Here is a 24,005-nt window from a genome sequence, read left to right as displayed (position 1 = left end):
ACCCTATCAAACAACTTGACCTAATTGACATTTATAGAACATTCTACCCAACAACATTCTTTTCAGGTGCACATGGAACATTTACCAAGATGGATCATTTAATCCTTATTAGGTGGGTACTATCATTATTCCCATTTACAGCTGAATAAATGAAGGCGTGAAGAAGCAGGTAGCTTGCTGAAGATACACAGTTATTAAGTGTCACGGCTGGGCTTTGAACCCAGGCTATCTGACCCCAAACTCTTAATCACCAGGCTCTACCGCCTCCTTTGAACACCTGGAACAGCTCAGGTGTCAGTGAAAACTCTAGGACTTAGAATGCAATTCCTTTTAAATAAACAAAGGAGTAGGCTTCTCAAATAGCATTCTCTAAATACTACTTGGAAAGGAAGTATGTTCTCTCCTCCTCTCCTATTCCCACTCAGCCCAAATGGCCAGTCAGCTTCCTTTAAGTGACATGACTTATAAGCATCATAAACTCAGGTCCCACAGCCTCTGGGTCTGAAAGAGAAGGCAGTTGCAGACTATAAAAGGCTCAGGGGAGCTGGCTCTTCCTCAGGCTGCCTTGGTCTTGGGTGGGTGGTCTAACACACATTTGAACAGGGATCAAGATGCCTGTTGGCCCCTCTTTAAATGCCAGGATCCAGACAAGAGCTTCTTTTCCAGGATGGAAATACATTTTTATTAAAATGAAGCAAAGAATCCTTAGCTTACAGTTGACTTTCTTTGTCCACTTTCTTATCTCTGTTATTAGTACTATAATATATATAATAATTATAACACGGAAAAGCTTTGTAATGTTTTTTCCAGGGCGAGGTTTCCTTGCTTATTGGCAAGAAAATGCCATAAGAGGGGAACACCTTTTTAATGGATCTTTGGCTGAGATTTGGCACATGGCTGTTCTATGGGAGGAAATGTGAAATGGGGATATTATTCTGCCTCACCATGCTAAGGGGAGGATTTACACTGCTCAGCAAACTTGAATCTTGATAACGAAATTAAAAAATCAGTTTCCTCTTTAATATGAACTCGCTCTGTCTCTCCTCATCCTTTCCACTCGGCTTCCGTCCTGTATTCCCATCCAGCTTCCTTTCCTTTACCATCTTTCCTAACTACAATCAGTGACTCCCGAGTTCCCGCCGTCTCTCTTATTTCCCTCAACAGCCCCTTTCCTTTTCCTCGCGCTTCTTGCCCATCCAGCTCTCTCCTCCCTCCCTTCTCCAGCGCTCCACAGTCCCCAAGGAGATCAAAGAGTGATAGCGTGGCTGCAGCCCAGCCGGGAGAAGTTTCCAGCTCCCCCTCCTGGCTGGGCTGAGTTGTGGGCTGAGGGACGGCGAGGCTGGGCTGGGGCGTCTTGGCTTCTTGAGGGAATTATGAAAGAGGTGTCTGCAGCAGCGATGCACACAGGAGAAAAATAAAATCCCCTTTGTGCCGGTTAGTGTGGTGTCCTTCAGTGTGGGCCTTTGCCACTCACTCTGGAAAGCCATTGTTTACACCGGGGTTTGGTAGGTTAGGAACAGTGCGGGTGGGAGCGGAGCCGATGCTGGGGGCGCTCCCCCGGTACTGAATTGACCCCACAATCAGTCGAGAGAGACGTCGCCCTCGGGGGCGGGGGGGGGGGGGGCCGGGGGATTGCAGCCGGCCAATCAGGAGGCGAGGCCGAGCCAGGCTTCCCCTCCGCGCTGCCGAGCGGCGAACAGTGGAAAGTTGGGAGCCTCAGTGGCTGGCCCGGCGGAGAGCGGCGGCGGCGGCGGGAGGGCGGCGGGACTCCGGCGGCACCGCAGGGCTCAGAGCGGCCCCCGGGGCATGGGCCGGGCGCGCTGCCCGCACTCGGCGACACGCTGCTCCCAACCTGCGGCCACAGAGCAGTCCAGGAGGAAGCTGCGTCCAGACAAAAGCTACCGCATCTCTGCCTGCCTAGTCCCTGCAGGGATTCGGGTTTGGTGCTTGTTCCCATCTGATTCTCAGCTCCAAACGTTTTGCTGGTTCCAAGAGATTTCAAGAGTCTAATGAGTTGCTCTGAGAGGAAACCCGCTGCCTGTTGTTGAGGAGGGCTAGGCGCTCAGGAAAAAAAAAGAAAAAAAAAAAGAAAAGGAAAATGATTTCCTGGGACATTGTCCACACAGTATTCCTGTTTGCTCTTCTTTATTCCTCCCTAGCTCAAGATGCCAGCTCCCAGTCCCAGATCAGGGCTGAGGAAATTCCCGAGGGGGCCTCCACCTTGGCTTTTGTGTTTGATGTGACTGGTTCCATGTATGATGATTTAGTTCAGGTTATCGAAGGGGCTTCCAAAATTTTGGAGACGTCTTTGAAAAGACCAAAGAGACCTCTTTTCAACTTTGCTTTGGTGCCTTTCCATGATCCAGGTAAGGGAAATATTTATTCTTTGTGTTTGTTATTTCTTATGATTACATTATTTCTTATGCTGTGAAATTGTGTCGGTGTCAGGAAGTTTCAAAACCATTTTTTTTTTATGTGGCTGGATACAGTGTAACAAAGAGCTGCTCACTGGCATCTGGGTTTGCTCTCTGATACCTACTGCAGCCTCAGCCATGAAGTCGATGGCTTCTTTAGGGTGCTTGTACAGTGGTCCCCAAACCTGGAAATGTGGAATTATGAAAACCAGAACCAGAGCAAAGACATCAAAATCAGTTAATTGACTTTTTTTATTATTATTATTTTGGAGCTAGAGAAAGTTTAATTATGAAGGCAGATTGGGACATGGGTATTCAGCAGCAATAGCTAACATCTAGGATGAGAGCATACTCTGGATAACTCGCAGCTAAGAAGGGAAAAAACCTGTTGTATGAGACACAAGGAAGCTTGTAAGTAATAACTGCTAGTGGAACTGAAGAAATGAAAATGAGAGAGAAGCCATTCATTTCTTAACTGAATCTATTCATTTTTGCACTGGGTCATCATTACTTAGATTCACAGATTCACATTATGTCCATGTCTCATCCAGGAGAATTGCGTGTAATTTGGTATGTCGGTACTCTTTAAAGGTAGTTGAAGCAAAATAATTTTATTTTTTGCCTTTAAGCCATGAGTTTCAGCTGCTCACTGTAATATGATCCTATTTACTTTTTTCAGTTTCTCTTTAAAGTGTCACCTTTCTGGGAGGCTCATAGGAGCCCTCATTGTCATTGCTGAGGGTAGCATTGCAGGGGGAACCCTGGGGCTTGCTGTCTGACATCCGTCTGAGTTTCATTAGCACAAGTTGCTGCCCAGTTGAAGAAATAAAGCAGTGGTTTCTTAAAAGTCCTCCCCTACTGTTCTCCCACTTTTTATTGAAATTCTCTCTATTCACTAGAAGACCTTGACACAACCTCTTCACAATGAGAGCTTGATATTGAGAATCTTAAATTCTTTCCTTGTGCATTTCACAAAGGTATATGAGTTCAAATTACTTCAAGGTATTAAATGTGGCAGGTTTCAGCTATTTTTTTAAAAAGTGGCATGGGGAGAAATTCAGAGGGAACTAGAACTTTCTGGGATTTTTTGTTCTTCAAATGATGAAAACAATAACCTATCCTACTCTTCTGGGATATGCATGTAAGTAGTAATTTCTACATTGATTAAACACGAAATGGCCTTTATATCTGAATAAAGAATTGAACGGCCGTTTACTGTGTTCGTTGTCTTATTAAGACACCTCATGTGTTATAATGTTTCAATTTATTAAATAGGGTGCCAATTGTGATGCAGTTCAAGACTTTTGTTATTTTGGAATAGACTAAATATGTTTCTTCCATAAGGATGAATCTGAAGTTGGCTAAAAAAGTGAAAATTGTTTTCTCTAATTAACACCACAATCTGCTTTTCTCCAAAAAACTCTTATGAAATGATGTTGCTGCAAACAGAACAGAAAAATTGCCTCAAGTCATAAATGGAAACGATCATCATGATATTTTGATGTGATATGAAAAATTATTGGAACAAATTATATTGTGGTGTGCTGCCTTCCAGTTGTTACCAAATGGGAAAGTGTGGTGTAGTTGACTCTCCTAAGTTTAGCAATCAGGATTCAAAGGGAGGGAGAGTTGGCATGCTAATAACAGATGACTAATGAGTTAAAGCTCTTATGAATTAAATAATATGAGAAAATGATTATATTGGTTCCATGAAATTAATTGAATGTATAATTCAGCAAACTGTTAATTCTGTTTCCATTGTGACTCACAGTAGAGAGACGTGGCCACGTGTTGGTGTTGGTTATTTAAGACAATTTAAAGTATTTTTGAAGATAAAAAGGAAAAGAGAAGTTAAAACATACTAATAACCTTTAATTTAGTTTACTAATTCACTTTAATGAATTGTAGTATTACCTTTGCCTGACATTTTCTGTGTATGTGTATAATCATTAAGCGTTTTTGATTCGTTTGTACTTCTGATTGGTGAGGAGCGTGGAATGACAGAAGGGACCTTGAATGGGGGATTGGCTGTCTTACTAAGGGACATTAAAAAAGTCAATTTATCTTTTTTAATCTGTTTCCTCACCTATAAAATGAGAGAATTGGATTTGAGCATCTCTAAGGTCACTTCTTACTGTGACATTTTATGACTGTTTTACATGTGGTTGTTTTTCATAGTTCCTAACACATATTCCTATGGTTGGGTGATACAGCTGACATGGAGGGAAATAATGTGTGGAATTTAATATAATAATTATATTAATAATGTTGACTACTTGCAGCTTTTCAAAGCCCTTTGACATCTGCTATTGCATTTAGCTAGATGAAATAATGGATATTATCTGGGATATAATCTAAGCATTTGACAAAAACCTTTAGGTCTTTGCAGATGATTGCTTTGGACCACTGCATTACAGTTTGGGCCAAGGTGTGTATTTGCAGGTAGGGGTAAAAATTAAAATGCATGGAAAACATAGATATACAAGGGGAAGAAGTCTAACAAGTTGACAAGGACGTGATAAAATCATTCAGAAAATGTGCATGTAGGAAGCCAGTGTTGGAGGACCAACAACACACCCATGGTAGGGGGAAGAACTAGAGAGGACTGGAGTCATGGAGAGTCCAGCCAACCTTTTGATGCTAACTATGTTTAAAGTGGGTTTTCCACTTCCATAATCACATTTAATGTATTAATTTTTTAACAGCTTTATTAAGATGTAGTTCACTCACCATACAATCATTCATTTAAAATGTACAATTCAATGGTTTTTAGCGTATTCACAGATAAGTGCCACCATCACCACAATTTTGGAACATTTTCATCACTTCAAAGAGAAACCCCATACCTTTTAGTTATCACTCTTCTATCCCTCTATCATCCTCCTCCCAGCCCTAAACCATCACTAATTTATTTTCTGTCTCTATAGATTTTCTTGTTGACTTTCATGTGAATGGAATCATGTAATATGTGGTCTTTTTTGACTGGTTTCTTTCACTTTGCATAATGTTGTCACGATTCATCCGTGTTATAGCATATATTAGTACTCTATTCCTTTTTATGGCCAAATAATATTCCATTGTATGGATAATATTGATTATCTATTGATAATCATTTTGATTATCTGTTAATCCATAGTGGATATTTGGGTTGTTTCCACTTTTTGGCTATTATGAATAATGCTTCTATAAACATTTGTGTACAAGTTTCTGTGTGGACATATGTGATATTGTGATTTATAATAAGAAATATATATTTGGTCTTTGTCCCTGTTTCTGGCATAGAGCTCCTAAAACCCTTGAAATTTCCTAAATGATGAGAGCCATGAAGATGTCTTTTGTTATGTTAATTAGTTGACTCTTGGACCCTACTTAAGGATGGAGACTGGTTGCCAGGAGACCCAACCTTGTGATTAGGGGGTTGGAGCTTTCAATCCTATCCGGACCTCCAGTGAGGGCAGAGGGGCTAGAGGTTGAATCGATTGCCAGTGGCCAATGATTTAATCAATCATCATGCCTTTGTAATGAAGCCTCCATAAAAACCCGAAAGGACAAGGTTTGGAGAGCTTTTGGGTTGGTGAACACATGAATGTTTGGGGAGAAGGCATGCTCTGAGAGAAGCATAGAAGCTCCTCACCTCTTGCCCTGTGCATCTCTTCCATCTGGCTGTTCCTGAGTTATATCTTTTATAATAAACGGGTAATCTAGTGAGTAAACGGGTTTCCTGAGATTTTTGAGCTGCTCTAGCAAATGAATCGAACCCAAGGAGGGGGACTTGGGAACCTCTGATTTATAGCTGCTTGGTCAGAAGTACAGGTAACAACCTGGACTCGTATCTGGCATCTGAAGTACAAGGAGGGGGTTGTGGGAGCTTCTGTCTGTAGCTTGTCAGTCAGAAGCACAGGTTAACAACCTGGGCTTGCAACTGGTGTCTGAACTGGGGGTGGAGGGGCAGTCTTGTAGAACTGAACTTTTAACCTGTGGAATCTGGTGCTATCTCTGGGTAGACAGGCATCAGAATTGAGCTGAATTCTCAGACACACTTCTGGTGTCTGAGAAATGCTTGTAGGAGGTGTGGGGAAACCCCCACTTTCACATTGAAATTGGGTGCTCAGAACACAAAAGAACATATGTGTTCATTCCTCTTGAGTATATTCCTAGGAGTAGAACTGCTGGGTCGTGGTAGCTCTATGTTTAGTTGTTTGAGGAACCGCCAGACTGTTTTCCAAGGCAGCTGCATCATTTTACATCCCCCCCGGCAGTGTATGAGGCTTCTGATTTCTTCACATCCTCATCAACACTAGTTTATTATTGAACTTGTTGATCCTTACATATTAATTTTTGCTGTGCTTTTTACAATACTAAAACTGTATTTCTGTCTTCCTCAGAACACGGCTTTGGGGAGGGCTGATAGTCTCTGACTACAGCTCCTTTTATCATCCAGTCTTCCTTTTCTCCTCCTCTGTGTAAGGTAGGTACTGGAGACAGAGGAAAGAGAATGGGGCAGAGTGTTTTAAGGAGTCACTTTATATAAAGGAAATTCTCTTCTGTTTCACAATTACGTCTCTACTTTTCCCCAGGATATCTTATGTCAGTCTATATTCATTATTCATTCATTCATTCACTTACCTATTATGTTTCAGGCACTGCTTCAGACACTGGGAATATAAAAGGGCGTAAAACAGACTAAAGCTCCTGTACTCATGGAGCTTACAGTCTACTGGGGGACACAGGTAATAAAGAAAATAATTGAAATACATGTGGTGTGTTTGTTAGTGATAACTGCTCTGGAGAAAATGAGCAGAAAAAGGGCATGCAGAGTTTGAAGTGGGTTGAGAGTGTTGACATTTTCATTCTGGTGGTCAGGGAAGCCCCCAGTTGAAAAGATCACGTTTGAACAAAGACTTGAAGGAGATGAGGGAGGGAGCAATGAGGATATCTGAGGAAAGAGTTTGCAGGCAGAGTAACAATAAATGAAATGCTCTTGAACATGACGAGAACATCTTGACATGTTCAAGAAACTGTGAAAAGACTAGTGTATCTGGAGCACAGTGAGCAATAAGGAGAAATTAGGAGGTGAGGTCAGAAAGATAATGGGGCCACATCACGAAAGGGCTGGTCGGCCACTGTGACTTTGGCTTTTCTCTAAGTGAGATGGAGAGCCACGTTAGGATTTTGAACAGAGCAGTGACATGATCTGACTTATGCATCCATATGATCATTCTGACTCTTGTGTGAGAATAGTCTAAAGTGGAGCAAGGGCAGAAACAGGGAGGATAGAAGACTACTGCATCATTCAGGCAGAAGAAAATGATATGTATACCTTGGGTGAAGTTGGTAGCTGTGGAAATTTTGAGAAATGTTTGGATTCTGTGTGTGTTTTGAAGATGAAACCAAAATGATTTAATGGTGGACTGGATGTGTGAGAAAAAAAGACAGAAGACAAGACAGCTTCTGAGGACTTGACTTGAGCGAATAGAAGCGTAGCATAGCCGTTTACTGAGATGGAGAAGAATGAGCAGGAAGCAGATTTGTGAAAGAGTGAGAGGATGAGGCTTTTATTTTTGGCTGTGTTTAAGTTTGAGATAGCTTTTGGTGCCCAAGTTGAAGGTGGTTGGATAGATGAGTTTAGAGATTAACTGGTGAGGTCTGGGTCAGAGATATAAATTTGAGATCCCAAGGCATACATATGGATGGTATTGAGGGCTGTGAGGCTAGATGGGACCACTAAGGGCCTGATTAAATGGTAATAATAATAGTAAAAGTCTGAAGACCCAGCCCTGGGACACTCCAGTGTTTAGCAGAGAGATGAGGATAAACCAGCAAAGTAGCCTGAGAAGTGGAAGTCAGAGAGGGAGGAGAAGAGTATATTATCCTAGAAGTCAAGAGAAGAAAGCGTTTTAAGGAAGAAGCACTAATTGGTTAATTAAGAGGAAGACTGAGAATGGGCTAATGAATTTAGCAATGTGGAAGTCGTTGGTGACTCAACGAGAGTAGTGAAATGATGGGAGTGAAAACCTGTTTGGAGAGAATTCAAAAGAGAATGGAGAGAAAAGGAACTAGAAATCTTTGGAATTATCTTGTTGTTTCCAAGTACTGGTTTGGATGCTTTGTTCATGAAGCTAAAATTGAAACTAGTTTTGATAAATGATTCAACCAGTATTTTACAAAATGCAAATATACTGTACTAGAAAGAACATCCAATTTGGAACAGAAGATTTCTGTTCTCTTCCTTATTCTTATCACTTAAGCAAATCATTTAACCTTGCCAGACTTCTATTTCTCTATCTATAAAATTTATGCATTGGTAGGTTATTATCAGAGTCCATAATTTTAATGATGATAATATAGTGAAAAATAAGTGACAGCAAAGAAACTCAAAGTAGCAAAGACTTGATTCATTGGGAGAAATATCAGCCTTACATGCCTCTGTGCTTAAGAGTATCATTGTAATAAAACCTGAGCCCTCAATGACTTTGTATGGTTCTGTAGGACCTACACAGTGTTAAGAAAACACTCCAGGGCTTCTTTTTTGAAAAGATTCTCTTAGAATATTTTTCAGAGCAATAGCAAAATTACGTGAAACCATAATGAATAGAAAGATTTTTACAAGGAAAATGTTGCACATTCAGACCTTGAAATCCTATGCAAATTTATATGGACTAAAGTTCAAATGGAATGTTTTCGGTTTCAATATGTAGAGGGAAACGAGCCAAGAAGGTATTAGGCTCCCTTTGCCTCTAGCACATCCTACAGGAAGAAGGGTTTTCATGAGGAAAAGGATTGGTCTTTTAAGTCCAAGAGAAATCCAACTAAAGGAAATGAACTAAAATTTAAGAGTGAGAGATTTTTATTGGACAACGATAACTTTCTTTCCTCAGATTATTGAATATTTTAACCTGAGAGTGGATCCCATGTCACTGGATGTTTTTTGAGGATATGTAGAGACGTTTTGCTGTGCACAGTGAAAACTCTCTCCCATAGTATAAGGGCCAAACTTTGATAAATATGTTAAATGCATTAGGGATGCTTCTGTTTAACAGAATCGTCTATGACTCCCACAGAATGAAGGTTTGTTGTTGTTGTTGTTAAGTTGAGGAACAGCCTTCTAGTTGATTATTGGTAAATCAGAATTTGGTTTTGCTTAAGGTTTGTCTCTGGTCAGACAAACAATAACCATTCTCAATGGTCTTTATAACTCTGCTTACCTCCTTTCTCTCTCACGAGACGTTAAGCAGGGACAGCTCCATTTATCTCAGGCCCGCCAACTCAAAAATGTTTTGTGAATGAATGAATGCTGGAAACAAGAACTGATGGTTTCTCTGGGTATTTCAATCTTACCTTTCATGTCTGTGATTTTACTTCTAAAATAATAATAATTAGAAGAATAAAACTAAACAACATAATAATTTGCTATTAGGCCTTTTTGGTGATATATATCTCCCACCCAAGCTTGAATATGAAATGGAAGGATCCTTATGACCCAGATAATGCTGAGTCTTGGGTAGTCATTGAATGTTTGTATAGCAGGTGAATTTGGGGGGGATTTCTATGCAGTGTGGAATCCCTCAGTTCCATGCCATAAGACAATCTGCCTACCTTCCAATTTTAACTGGACTGACTGAAGGAGTGTCACCACAAATAGATGAATTTCTAAGGAGCTCTGTACAAATAAAAGATCCACATTGTAAGTGCTTCTCACAAGTCTACAGGGATTCTCAACCTTGGTTTTGTCTTTTCTGATAAATCTCCATGAGAATTCCCCATCTCTATGGAGAATAGGAAAAATTTAAAAATGGAGGGATGTTGTATCAAGTGTAGGGTGTAATGATATCAACTTTCCCTCCTTTCTGGATGTTATCATGGGTAAATAAAACTATGTGAAAGTCCTTTAAAAGTACTATGGAATCAATGGTGTTGCTCTTAGTTATTGAATGGCTCACATTTGTCGGATCTAGTAGGTACTGGAGAGAAGCCAGTTATCGAGAAAAATAGTAGAACATTTATACAATAAGACTAAAAAATTAAATAGAAGAAATATCTACTTGATGACTTGGCTACTAATCAACCTATAGGCAAAGGACAATTCAAACCAGTTCAAGTGTGGTACCATTGTAATATACTCAGTGTTTGTGAGGCATGTAGACTTTCCTATACTGTCTCCTTGAGCCCTAGACCACTGCTTCATAACTGGGCAAACAGCAAGAGAATTTAAAAATCCAAAGATAAGCCATTGTATTCATTGATTCATTCACTTATTCACTCACTTATCAGTCAATAATAGACTTACTATTTGTCAGAGACTATGCTAGGTGCTTTTTTATTTTTGCTGAGGAAGATTCACTCTGAGCTAACATCTGTTGCCAATCTTCCTCTTTTTGTATGTGAGCTGCCGCCACAACATGGCCATTGATAGATGAGTGGTATAGGTCCGCACCTGGGAACCGAACCCCAGGCTTCTGAAGCAGAGTGTGCTGAACTTAAACACTATGCAACTGGGGCTGGCTCTATGCTAGGTGCTTTTGATTCAAAGATAATGAAGCATAGGTTATAAGAAGTGAACAGTCTGTGGGGAGAAGGGCAAGAGAAATAACAGTATTATATACTGTGATACACTTTATAGTGGAAAGATGCATGGGAAGCTGTGTGAGCCCAGACCAGTGCCCGTGATTCCAAATTCAAGAGAGTGATGATCAGCAAAGTTTTTGTGGAAGAAGTGTGGCCTGGGCTGAAACCTGAAGAAAGTGCATGAGTAAAAGCAGTTTAATCAAAATATTAAGGAGTTTAGATTTCATCCTAAAAGCTATCAAGAGCCTGGAAGGATTATAAGTGAGGAGTGACATGATTGGATATTCATTTTAGATCTTTATCTCTTTGATGGATGGATTGGAGCAGGCAGTCCTGAGAGCTGAGAGATGAAATCTGAGGCCATGATAGCAATTCAGGGGGAAATATTGAGGTAACTTGGGTATAGGAAAAAGGATATATATTTCTGAGCTATTAAGAAAGTCCAGTGGACTAGACGTGGCCCTTAGAACATGGAAAAAAGGGAAATATGATTGCCTTCTGTAGGTTAAAATATGAAATCGGCCATACAATGGAAGAGAAAAGATAAGTAAAGTTAGCTTTGAGAGATGCTGTTACTTTCAGGCTGGTAGTCTTGATAGTAAGCTCCTTATACATTAACGTGTTCAAATAAAATATCCAAAAGTTCGGGGGGTCACCAATGTAGAAGAGAGTCACGGAAATAGACTTAGGCATTGTACAACCAAGTTCTTCTTCTTTTTTTTGAAGGTATAATTGACATATAACATTATATTAGTTTCAGATGTACAACATAATGATTTGATATTTGTATGTACTGTGAAATGATCACCACAATAAGTCTAGTTAATATCCATCACTATTCATGTTACAAAATTTTTTTTTCTTGTGAGGAGAACTTTTAAGATTTACTGTCTTAACAACTTTCAAATATGCAATACAGTCTTGACTGTAGTCACTATGCCATACATTACATCCCCATGACTTATTTATTTTATAAATGGAAGTTTGTACCTTTTGACTTCCTTTACCCGTTTTGTCAACCCCCTTCTCCCCACCTCTGGCGGCTACCAATCTATCCTGTATACCTATGGGCTCGGTTTTATTTTTAGATTCGACATATAAGTAAGATCATATGGTATTTGTTTTTTTATGTCTGACTTATTTCACTCAGCATAATGCTCTCAAGGTCCATCCATGTTGCCACAAATAGCAAGATTTCCTTCTTTTTTTTTTTTTTTTTTGTGAGGAAGATCAGCCCTGTGCTAACATCTGCCAATCCTTCTCCTTTTTGGCTGAGGAAGACTGGCCCTGGGCTAACATCCATGCCCGTCTTCCTCCGCTTTATATGGGACGCTGCCACAGCATGGCTTGCCAAGCAGTGCATCGGTGCGCGCCCAGGATCCGAACCGGCGAATCCCGGGCCGCTGCAGCGGAGCGCGTACACTTAACTGCTTGAGCCACGGGGCCGGCCCCAAGATTTTCTTCTTTTTATGGCTGAATAATATTCCATTGTATAAATGTATACACTACATTTTCTTTATCCATTCATCCGTTGACGGCCACTTAGGTTGTTTCCGTATCTTGGCTATTGTAAATAATGCTGCAATGAACCTGGGGGTGCAGATATCTTTTTGCAGTGTTTTTGTTTTCTTCAGCTATATGCTCAGAAGTGGAATTGCTGGATCATATGGTAGTTCTATTTTTAATTTTTTGAAGAACCTCCATACTGTTTTCCATAGGGCCTGCACCAATTTACACCCACCAACAGTGCACAAAGATTCCCTTTTCTCCACATCCTTGCCAATACTTGTTATTTTTTGTCTCTTTTATAATAGTCATTCTAACAGGTATGAGGCAATATCTCATTGTGGTTTTGATTTGCATTTCCCTGATGATTAGTGATGTTGAGCATATTTTCATGTACCTGTTGACCATCTGTATATCTTCTTTGGAAAGATGTCTATTCAGGTCCTCTGCCCATTTTTTAATTGAATTGTTTGGTTTTTTGCCAAGTTCTATCTAGGGTTCAGAGTGTTAGCTCATTCTACATTTAAATAACCAGTCCACCCATAAGCAACACTCCAACTGTGGTGATAGACTGTTTATCCTTATAAATATGTAATGATGTCATTACATATTTGGATCATACTGTTAATTCTCCTTGTTTTGGTTGCATGCTCACCAAACAGCCTCCTAATAATTTAACCTCATGCACTTTCTTTATGGGAAGAGAATGCTCTGGTCAGACTGGCCCATACATCAGATTCACCAGACAGTTATATTCCTCATTGGTAACTCATATTTTGGCACACCGGTTTTATGCATCAGTCTCTATTCTTTTAAATATTCTGACAGTGTCAAGTTAAAGTTTCTGAGGTTGCAAGTCTGAGAGCCAGACCTTGGTTGATGGTGAATTTATCAAAGTAAATGTCTCCCTGTGTGGATCTGTTTGGATGGCCTGTCAGTCTCCAGGTATCACCCCTCAGCATTTCCAACTGCCAATGTTAGTGTGAATAGTACCAAGTAACTGTTGTGTCTACTTGAAACTTATATAGATGAGGGCTGAAGCCATCGGAATAAATGAGATCATCCAAGGAGAGTATGTAGACAGAAAAGAAGAAAGCCCAGACAGAACTATGGAGAATGCAAGCATTTAAAAGACAGTGAGAAGGGAAGTTCATAAAGGATTCTAGAAAGAGTCCACGTAAATAGGAAGATAAACAGAAATGAGCAGCATTTTGAAATTTAAAAAGTTGTTAGTTTTAAGCAGACGTTGTCAACTCTGTCCATTTATAAGGTTACTGGAAATAAAAGCTAAACTGAAGGCTAAAATGGACAGTTTAATTAGAGTTGTGGAGCCAGGAGGCCGAAATGATGGTAAGAAAATGGAGCTAGTGAATACGGTATGTTTCTTTCATGAAACATAACATTGTGGTTAAAAGCATAGGCTCCGGAGTCTGATGCCTGGGTTGGAAGCTGGCTCTCCCAATTACTTGTTGGATAATCTTACCTTCTTTGTGCTTCAGTTTTAGTAACTGGGGATACTATTATCTACTCTATAAGGTTGATGTGAGGATTGAAATAATAGATGTCTAAAACTTAGCACAATCCCTTGCATGCAGTAAATTCTCAATGAACATTAGTTAATGGGACTTAGAGTTGAGAAAGAACATTTTTTTAAGATGGGAGAGAGGAGAGAATGTTTAAGTACTGCTGGAAAAGAGTTAATAGAGTAGAAGGGATGGAAAATGCCAAAGAGAGAACAGGTAATTTATGAAACCAGGTCTTTGAGGAAGCAAGAGGAGATGGGATGCAAAGTAGAGGGATTGGTTTTTGGCAGAAGAAGACCTTTGGTTGAGTGTGATAGGAGAGAAGCACACCATAGACAGGCACAGTCATGGGCAGGGTGGTCAATGGGGATGCAGCATGTTGGGTGACTTCCTGTCTGATGGACTCTTTTTTCTCAAAGGAACAGAAAAGAGAGTCATTTGATGGGAGGAGGGAAGTGCTAGAAGGGTAAGTAAGGGATTTTAGAAGAATAGTGGAATTTTGGAGGTAGAAGGTAACTATGGACACATAGATGGTTTCCCAGGATGAGCTGTGGTTCAGGAGATGAATTTGTAATGCTTGAACACGGCCTAGCTGTGTGATTTTCTCTAGTAGCTCTCAGCAGCCTGGACATAACTGCTGAGGCTGACCACTGGTTTGATCCAGGACTGGGATTTTGTTGAGCACGTGTGACTAAAGGAATAGGATGTGGTTGAGAAGGATATTGATGAGAGAGACTGAAGGGACTGATCATAGGGTCCAATCTGGGTGTACTGGACTGAGAAGAATTGAGATTTTGCGTGTAAAGGACAATATAACAAAGGAGTTGAGATTATTGGTAAAAATAGCCAGAGTGCTTGATTGTAGAATTTAGCTTGGATAGAAAAGAAAGTTAAACCAGAATGAAGATCGCGGGATTGAGATCAAGGACTTGAGTCTGCAGAGTTGAACATGGATGTTAAAGTAACCCAGATAAGAACAGAGCTTAAAATGGTGAGGAAGACAGTGAGTCAGTCATCAAATTTTTATTTAGTAAGAATTATTGAGAAGTCTCCAGATGGCAGTTGACAGTGATGAAGGGGGTTAGAGGGTGTCATATGTGATATGCGCCTCAAAATGGCAGGTATTCTCTCTGAAGGTAGAAAAATCACAGACTGGGAGTGGATAAAATGCTGACCCACCTCCTGACCCTGGTGTATCTGGGGTGTTGGAGAATGAGCAGACCCCACTGGGGAGGGCTGTCGGGGAGGTGGTGCCATCAATGAAGAATGCTGTTTCAGCTCAAGTGGGAGGTAGATGGAGAGCGGGACGATGGTTTGGAAGGTCACAGGATTTGTGAGGGCATAAGATGGTGAAGGAATGGGTTAGGTGAGAGGAAACAGAGAGGATGAGAGAAAGAGAGAAGAGGAATGGTTGACATTTGGGGCTGTGACCACAGATGATGGTGGGATAAAGCAGGGTGGGACATGCTGGTTACAAAGTCTAACTGAGGCTTGGGTATTTAAGATACTGGTTCAGGCCCTGGGAGAGTTGGAGCCTGATGAAGTCAGCTGTTGGCAACTCTTTCTGAGGGCAGCATGACTGGCAGAGACTCCCGAGGGAACACCTTATCTCACATGTCTTGTTGGCACAGGCTTAGTAGCATAATTTTTATTTCTAATAATAACAGCTCTTTTGAGTCATTACTGTGGACCAGACACTGAACTAGGTACATTCTGTGCTTTATCTCATTTAAGGCTCACAAAAACTCTAAGTGCTGGATGTTATCTTTATTTACGTGGCAGACAACTGAGGCTTATATTATATGAACTCTCACAAAATGTACAAAATTTCCTGAAAAAGAATAGCTTTCTACAAGTTATTTTTTGCCACCATCTTTTGTTTTGAGAGTTGTGTGAGATTGAGGAGATGTGCCTAAGAAGGCATGGCAAAGAGACCATTGTGTTCGTTTGCTAGGGCTTCCGTAACAAGGTACCACAAACTGGGTAGCTTAAACAACTGAAATTTATTGTCTCATGGTTCTGGAGGCTAGAAGTCTGAAATCAAAATGTTGGCAAGGTTGTTTCCTTCTGAGGGCTGTGAGGAAGAATCTGTTGCGTGCCTCTCTCCTAGTTTCTGGTGGTTTGCTGGCAATCCTTGGTGTTTCTTGGCTTGTAGATGCACCGATCTCTGCCTTCATGTTCACAGGTCTCCCTGTGTGCTGTGTCAAATTTCCCTTTTTTAGAAGGACACCAGTCACACTGGATTATTGGCCCACCCTACTCTAGTATGACCTCATCTTAACTGACTACATCTGCAACAACCTTATTTCCAAATAAGGTCACATTCTGAGGTGCTGGGGGATAGGATTTTAACATATGAATTTTGGGGGGACACAATTCGATTCATACTAAGACCACTTGGAATTAACATTAAAAAAACTCTTTAACTTTTACAAGACAGATTCAGTTTGTTCTATAAATTTTTGATAAAAGAATGTTTGCATCAGGGGATATCATGGACTCTAAGCTCTGATCTCTTTTTAGGAATGAGGTTCTCAGTGGGAATTATGGAGAGAGGTACTAATAGGTTTGGGGTGCTATTTGAGTCCTTAAAATAATTTGAATTTAAAAAAAAATGTGAATTTTACTCTTAAAGCATTTAATACTTTAGATCATTTACTCTTAAAACATTTAATAAAGCTTTGTTTGATTTTTTTTTGAAGATGTTGAGACATTTACTTTAATTTTGAAATGGAAAATTATATCAGAGCTAGGAATTCTGGGAATTATGTATGGATTTCCAAATAGTTTGAGTTAGTATACCTCTGGGTTTCTTTTCTTGGAAACTTCAAACATACTAATTGGAGCAATTTTTCCATGAGCACCAAATTTCTGAGTGCTTACCTTTAAGCCCTGTTTTATAGCAGGTGGGAGGAATTCCTTGAAGTTCCCAGGCTAGAAGGAAGGCACTCTGCCACTGAAAAATGCTTCAGGCAACTCAGTAGCTGTTCTTGCCAAGATCTGACAGGGAGAGGCTGGTTAAATGAGGCTGATCGGTGATGGGGAAGAGATAAATATGTGAGATGGATCTTGTTCTTTAATATTTTTTTTTTACCAAGTACAAGGTCAAGAAAATACATTATTTAATTAAGCAGTAGAGAACAAAATTCTAAAATGATATTGTATTATCTGGAATATCAGTTTTTGAGATTCAAAGTGAAATCTAGTGTGCTGTTTGCTTAGTTTATTGTTTCTACTTCAAAGCCCTTTGTCCAGAGCACACAGAAAACCTCCTATTGTTTCATGTTCCCCAGAGGGTCTTCCCTGGTCTTCTTAGGTGAACGTGTTCACTGCTCCCTGGATCAGATGATCCTACTTTTGCCTTGAAGTTTTCTCCTAAGCCACACTGTATGTTGAAATGTCTCCCTGGAATGTGCCAGACATTTTCTCTTCTAGAATTAAAAGATTTTTCAAAATTTTGCCTCTTTCAAGGAATTTTCCTGGAGTATTGTAAAAGTGTCATTCAATATAGAGATCCCCTTTTATATTTATTGTACCTTTTATAGACTTAATTTGTGCCTTTGATAACTTCACTCCTTTTTTTCCCTTCTACGTTACAACAGAAATTAACAGTTGATTTGATTTATCTTGACAGAGTAAAATTTGGTAGAGTTAGACAGAATGGCATAGGTTTTGAGTGAATGGATTCTAGTATCAGAATAGACCAACATTTGATTATTAGTAAGTTACTAAGTTCTCAAAGCCTTGGTCTTTTTATCATTAAAGTGAGAATACCAATCATACTTCCTTTGCCGAGTTGTGAAGATTAGAGGAGAAAAGGCACGTAAAACATATGGTACGAAGTCTGACGTAAAGTAAGGACTCAAGAGGATTCTATAAGAGAAATAACCCTTGACGTGGAGTCAAACACCTGGGTTCTGGCTCTGCAACTGGGCAGGTCATTTGACCTCTTAAGCCTCAGTTGCCTTCTGTCTAAAATAAGGATATAATCAGTGGTGTGCTGGTAAATGTTAAACCGTTGGCTCTGGAGCTGAGGGTGGGGAGAAGTCCTTATTTGTAGCATTTGGCAATTTCCATGGTGTAAATACTCCCCCACTGCTAGTTTCAAACTACTGATACGATGTCACTGGATGTGGAGCTAAGAAAAGATGTGCACAATTGTCTCACCCACCCCTTTAAATCCCTGCCACAAAGAGGGATATTTATATTTAAATGAGATGATATTTGTGAAAGGACTTAGTATAATAGGCATTCACCAAACGTTAGTTTAATTTTGCTTGTAAAAGTCCTTTAGATGGGTAGAATTAGTGAGGGTAGAATTAGTTCTGTAACAGAGAAAGCAGTTGGAACGTTTTCTTCTCCATGACAATTGGAGAAATTTCCACAGTGAATAGCCAGAGAGGCCAGGCAGGCAACACCAATGCAGAGGTGGAACAGGAGGAACCTACCGCCTTAAATATCTACTGGGGCATCTAAGAGATATCTCACATTTATCAGCACCTCTCCCTGCCCCACATGTGTCTTCTCTGTTCTTCTATCTTCTCTCTTCTTCTCTCTGTGTCTTCTCATGTGTGTCTCTTCTGTTCCCCATCTCAGTAAAGGTGCTATCATTTTCTCACCGTTGCTGGGGACAACACCCTTGGAGTCATCCTGGACTCATCTCTCTCTTTCTTTCGCAGCCCATGTCCAATCTCTGTGCAAATTCCTTTGGCTCTACCTTCGAGATTTTAGTTTGACTACTGCTTACGGTCTCTACCCTTACTCCTCTAGCCTGAACCGCTTTAATTGGTCTCCCTGCTAACTCTCCCCAGAGCTGCCAGAGGATCTTTTTCAAATGAAAGGCAGATCACATTATTCCCAACTCCCCTCTCTGACCTCCTTATTCACTTTACTTTTAGTGTATTGTCGTTTTATTGATTCTTATAAGCCAGACACATACCCTTTCCAGAGCCCTTTTCTCTTGCTATTTCCTTCTTTCCCCAGATCCTGCATGGCTTACATCATGACTTCATATGGCTCTTGGCTCAAAGACACCTTCAGAGAGGCCCTCCCTGACTACCCAGTCTAATGTAGCTCCCCACATGACTCTGTCCTGTTAACCTGCTTTATTTTTCTTTTTATAGACTTAGCACTGCTTGACATTAGAGATGATGTGAATCTATTTGTTTCAGGTCTATCTCCTCCACTTAATATAAACTCCATGAAGGCAGAGACTTAATTTTCATGACTGTATTCCCCAGAGCCTCACACTAAAGGTTCCTTGGCATGTGGAAGGCACTCAATAGTTTCTTAAGGAAAGGATGTATTTTTGTAAATATTCTGTATGTACTTGAAAAAATTCTCTAATTGTTGAGTGCCGAGTTCTATATGTGTCCATAAAATCAAGCTTGTTAATTATGTTATTAAGATATTCTATTTCTTTATTAGTTATTGCCCAATTGATCTATCAATTTTTGAATAAATTATATTAAAATTTCCCATTATGATTGTGGTTTTGTTAATTTCTCCTTGTAACTCCATTCAGTTTTGCTTTAAGGACATATTATTAGGTACATACTAGCTCAAGACTGTTTTATGCTCCTAGTGAATAGTTCATTTTATCATTAGACATATGGCCATCTTTATCTCTAATAATACTTTTTGTTTTTAGATACATTCTGCTTGATATTAATAATGCTGTTCCATATTTGGTTGATAGTTCTCATATGTCTTTTTTCTTTCCCTTATTTTCAAACTATTTTTAATAGTCCAGTTTAACCCTGATACTTTTATTGTGATGATTTGTATATTTGGACTTATTTTTATTATCTCATTTTGTGTTTTCTATTTACTGTGATTTTTATTAATCCTTCCCCCTCTTTTCCTATTATTAAATTGATTTTCTTTAAATTCTCTTTTTTCCCCTTGTATTAGTTTGGAAATTATTCATTGCATTTCTCTCTTTTCATCATTACTCTTAATTTAGTTGACTTAAGTTAATCAGTGCATGCTCCTGTGTAATACAAGGGCTTTGGAATGCTTTATTCTGATCATCTTCTCCTACCCTGTACTAGTATTTTACATCCATCTTATTTTTAAACCCTAATGAGTCATTTTGTTTATATAGTCAATTTTCATTTCGATTTGACTTGTTTACTAATTTCTTTACTCATTGTTTCTTCTAGCTTCCCACTCCTTCATTTTGGATACTTATATGTTTATTTTCAGTTCTGTCTTAAATTCTTTACGATCCTTAGTAATTTTTTCCAGAGTTATATATAAGTAGGTGTTGGTTCACAAGCTCAGGAGTTCCCCAGGTAAAATTTGCAACTGGCCCCTGAATATAGAGGGTAAGGAGAGTTCAAAGAGGCAGACCACTCCAGAGTGGTAGGTGGCAGTTTTAATAAGCAAGGGAACTTACATACGAGGCTTGTCTTGGGTGGCAGCAAGACGAGTACAATCTTCACACTGCTCTACAGATTCTTCTGAGTTTATATAGAAACCTTAATGGGGTTCAGTCTAGATGGTCTCAGTAACACATTATTCTCTCAAGACTTCATCTTTGAAGTAGTTCCTAGTACAGGAACAGTGGGCTGAACGCACATTCCAACAACAGGGGAGGTGGTGAGGAGCCTCCAGTTCGAGGGTCAACCAGCGGTCACATCCTCTTGATGACCTCCTCCAACAGTAGGAAATCCCTTTGGTCTTTTTTTGAGAATCTATGTATAGCACCTTAATTTTTGATTAGTAGCTTAGTTAGGTATAGAATTCTGTACCTAATTTAGCCCACTTATTGTTTTGTCACTTCTTTTGCTGTTGATGAGAAGTCTGTCAGTCTGTCATTCTGTTTTAGGTAAGCTGTCTTTTCTTTCTGGTTATTTTAAGATGATCTATGTACCTTCCTGTTTCTGCAATTCCTTCTTTATTGTCTAAGCATGGATATGTTTTTGTTTTTCTGCTTGGAACCTGGTTTGCCTCCCCAACCTGAAACCTTAAGTGTGTATTCAGTTCTGGATAATTCTTATCTTTCAAATCTTTTCTTTCCTCATTCTGTAATGTCCCCTTCAAAAATCCTATTAAGTGTATTTTGGATCTTCTCATTCTATTCTCCAAGCCTCTTTGTTTTTCTTTCATATTTTCCATTTCTTTTTCTCTCTTTGCTACATTCTGGTTCATTTCCTCAAATCTTTCCTACAGTTTTCTGCAGCTCTATCTAACCTACTCTTTAAGTCATCTATTGATTTTCAATTTCAATAGCCATAGTTTTTTATTTCCAGAAGTTTCATCTCGTTCTTTTTCAAATCTGCCTATTTTATTTTGTGTCATATGTCTCTTTAATATTGTTGTGTTATTTCTACCTCTTAGAGTGGTGCAAATTCTCTCAACTCTTTGGTCTGCTGACTCTCCTTCCTTGTGATTTGTTTCTTGTGTGGTTGTTAATTGTTGACTGTGAAGGCATCTTTAGCAGGGAGTCTGCTGTACCCTGGATTGTGCACTACTGGTGTTTCTACAGAGGGGTTTTGCATTTGCTCTTGTTGAGGTCCTAAAATTAGTTTGTCGGCTAATTTATTTTGTCTTTGGATTCCTGCACCGTACAGTTAGTACAACTTCTGCTAACTCTTATATGTTTCTGGCTTATGGTTTCAATTTCTCTCAGGAGATTTATTCCCCCCATTAGAGACCTGGACACATGGCAAACTTTCTTGCCAATTTTCTAGGTTAGTGTGAGGAATTTTTCCTGATCCCCGTTTCACTGCTACGGCTCAGCTTTAAAGCAGGTACTCTATTGTAGTACTCTGATCCAAAAAGGCTGATACCATGAAAACTGTCCCCACATGGACATTAAAATCTTAGCTGCCAAACCCTGTTTCAGAATCTGACACCCTCTTTTGCTGCTATGGTGAACTGGTTTACTTCTGGTTTGAGTTCCCTTTTTATTTTAGGTACCTGGGAGCTCGCTCCTTATTTTTATCATTTGAGCTTGGCTATTTATTTGAAAAGGAAATTTTCTATTTTATCTAGCATTTCTGCTTTGTAGGGGAGGGTCTTCTGTGTCAACTTAGTCTGTCATGTTACTGAAAGGTCACTTCTCGTATCTTCACACTTTTCCTTGCCTCTATATTCTTTCTCCATGTCCAAATTTCTCTCATTTTAAAAAAAGGTTTTCTTCATAGTAACTATCTGCCTACGAAGAAAACTCTAGGCCCAGATGATTTCTCAGGAGAGAGAAATATTCAAGGAAATATTCAAGGAAAAATAATCACAATTTTACAGAACCGCTTCTTGGCAATAGAAAAAAAGGGAACATTTTCCATGAGGCTAGCATAACCCCTGTACGAAATATCTGACACAGATAATACAAGAAAGAAAAATTATAGGTAAACTTCCCTCATAAATCTAGATGCAAAAATTCCAGGAATATTAACAAATTAATCCAGCAATATATAAAAAGGAACCTATGTAATGACCAGGTTGTTTTTATCCCAAGACTAAACAAGTTAGTTTAACACTAGAAAATAAATCATTATAGTTTAACAAATCACAAGGAATTTAATGTTGTGTACATATAAAAAACTTGGTGGACTTATCCATTTTATTATTACATAGTAGTATCCTTCTTAATCCAAGTGTGGTTAAGAGTGTGGTTTTTAGGTGCTTTTGTGGAGATGAGAAAAAACCACATCTCATGGGTCAGGCAGCTTGGCCTAAGGCCAACTCAGGAAGTTGTGCAGGATGGCTTGGAGACGTCTAGGCCAAACAGCATCACAACTGACCGAAACCTGTCTGGAAGGCTGTCTTTCACTGGTTTTCCCCTGGAAGGTTCTGCTAAGCCTCAGGGTACAGTGCTGGGGTAAGGCTCTGGAACTCCTCCTTAGCCATTGTGAGACCATCCTGTGCTGCTTGTACATTCCTGTGTGAGGCTGGGAAACCTAGAGTGAAAAGCTTCAAGTATCGCCTCATCAGCTGGCTGAGAACATCACGGCTGCTCTAAAAAACCCCACCTGGAATTCTGGAATTGGCTGAGGACTGTGACAGGCGAGGGTAGCTGTTTCTGATGTGATTCAGAGGAGGTTGGGAACCCCGTTATTCTCTGGGGCTAGTGGGGTTCCAGGGAGATGGGAATGGGAGTTAAAGGGCTACCTATGAGTGGAGCAAAGGAGAACCAAAGTTCTTATCCCCACTGCAGCAATCTCAGAAAGCGGGAGATCTTCTAGAATATCAGATCCATAGGATAGACAGAAAATGCTCACAACCGGAGGTTTGGCAGTGAAAGTCAATAAGACAGTGTGATTGGGTTTAGGAGGTGGAGCCTGGAGAGATATTTTAAGCTGAGATTTTTCCAGGGCATCTATGGTGAAATTCTGGGAGAAGAGACAGTTGTTAAAGGCTGGAGACAGTTGTTAAAGGCCGTAGCCAGTTTGTTTTCTTACTACTCCCCTTTAAACATTCATTCTCCAGTCAAACAGAGACTTCAGATTTCCTGTGCATACCTGTTCTGCCATTTTGTCTTTACTCCCACCTTTCTTATAGCCCCAGGGAGATACAAGGTTAGAAAAGGACACAGATTTTGAGTCAGCTAGACCTGGGTTTGAAACTGCTCTCATAGTCCTGGGACCTTCAGCAATTTACTTAACATATTTCTTTCTTAACTTTACTTCAGAAAAAAAAGGGAGGGGGTGAAAATATCTTCCTTTGTAGTTGTTGTGAGGATTAATTGAAATGATCCATATAAAGTACCTAGACATAACAGCTAACCAATAAATATGAATTCTTTTCCACTTTTCTCTCTTTTGGTTGCCCTTTTTCTCTACCAGTATTCTGAATGGCCAAGTCAAACAATTTTACAGACACACACACGCTCACACAATTTAATAAACAAGTTTGGCTCTAACTCCAAAATACAGTCTACATCAGCCCATTTCTGAGTCCCTGCTACTATCAACATGTTACCATCATCCCACTTAACATCTGCAGTAGCTTTCCACCTGGTCTCCATGCTGCTGATGTTGCCTCTATC

The 24,005-nt window shown here is 39.8% G+C and overlaps 1 protein-coding gene across 5 annotated transcripts in view; it reads left to right on the top strand.

The window, feature by feature from the left end:
• The first annotated feature begins 1,784 nt into the window (after nucleotides 1–1,784).
• The window catches only part of HMCN1 (hemicentin 1), a 450,903-nt gene continuing 428,682 nt past the window's right edge, over nucleotides 1,785–24,005 (top strand). For all 5 annotated transcript variants that reach the window (XM_058539863.1, XM_058539864.1, XM_058539862.1 and 2 more), the window contains exon 1: nucleotides 1,785–2,366. In XM_058539863.1, the coding sequence (XP_058395846.1) occupies nucleotides 2,099–2,366 (268 nt within the window). In that variant the 5' untranslated portion in view covers nucleotides 1,785–2,098. The remainder of the gene's footprint in view (nucleotides 2,367–24,005) is intronic.

Source organism: Diceros bicornis, chromosome 4, assembly GCF_020826845.1.
Source record: "Diceros bicornis minor isolate mBicDic1 chromosome 4, mDicBic1.mat.cur, whole genome shotgun sequence".
Taxonomy (NCBI): domain Eukaryota; kingdom Metazoa; phylum Chordata; class Mammalia; order Perissodactyla; family Rhinocerotidae; genus Diceros; species Diceros bicornis.
The sequence above is the reverse complement of the archived record's forward strand: the minus strand, read 5'-3'. Positions and strand labels throughout refer to the sequence as shown.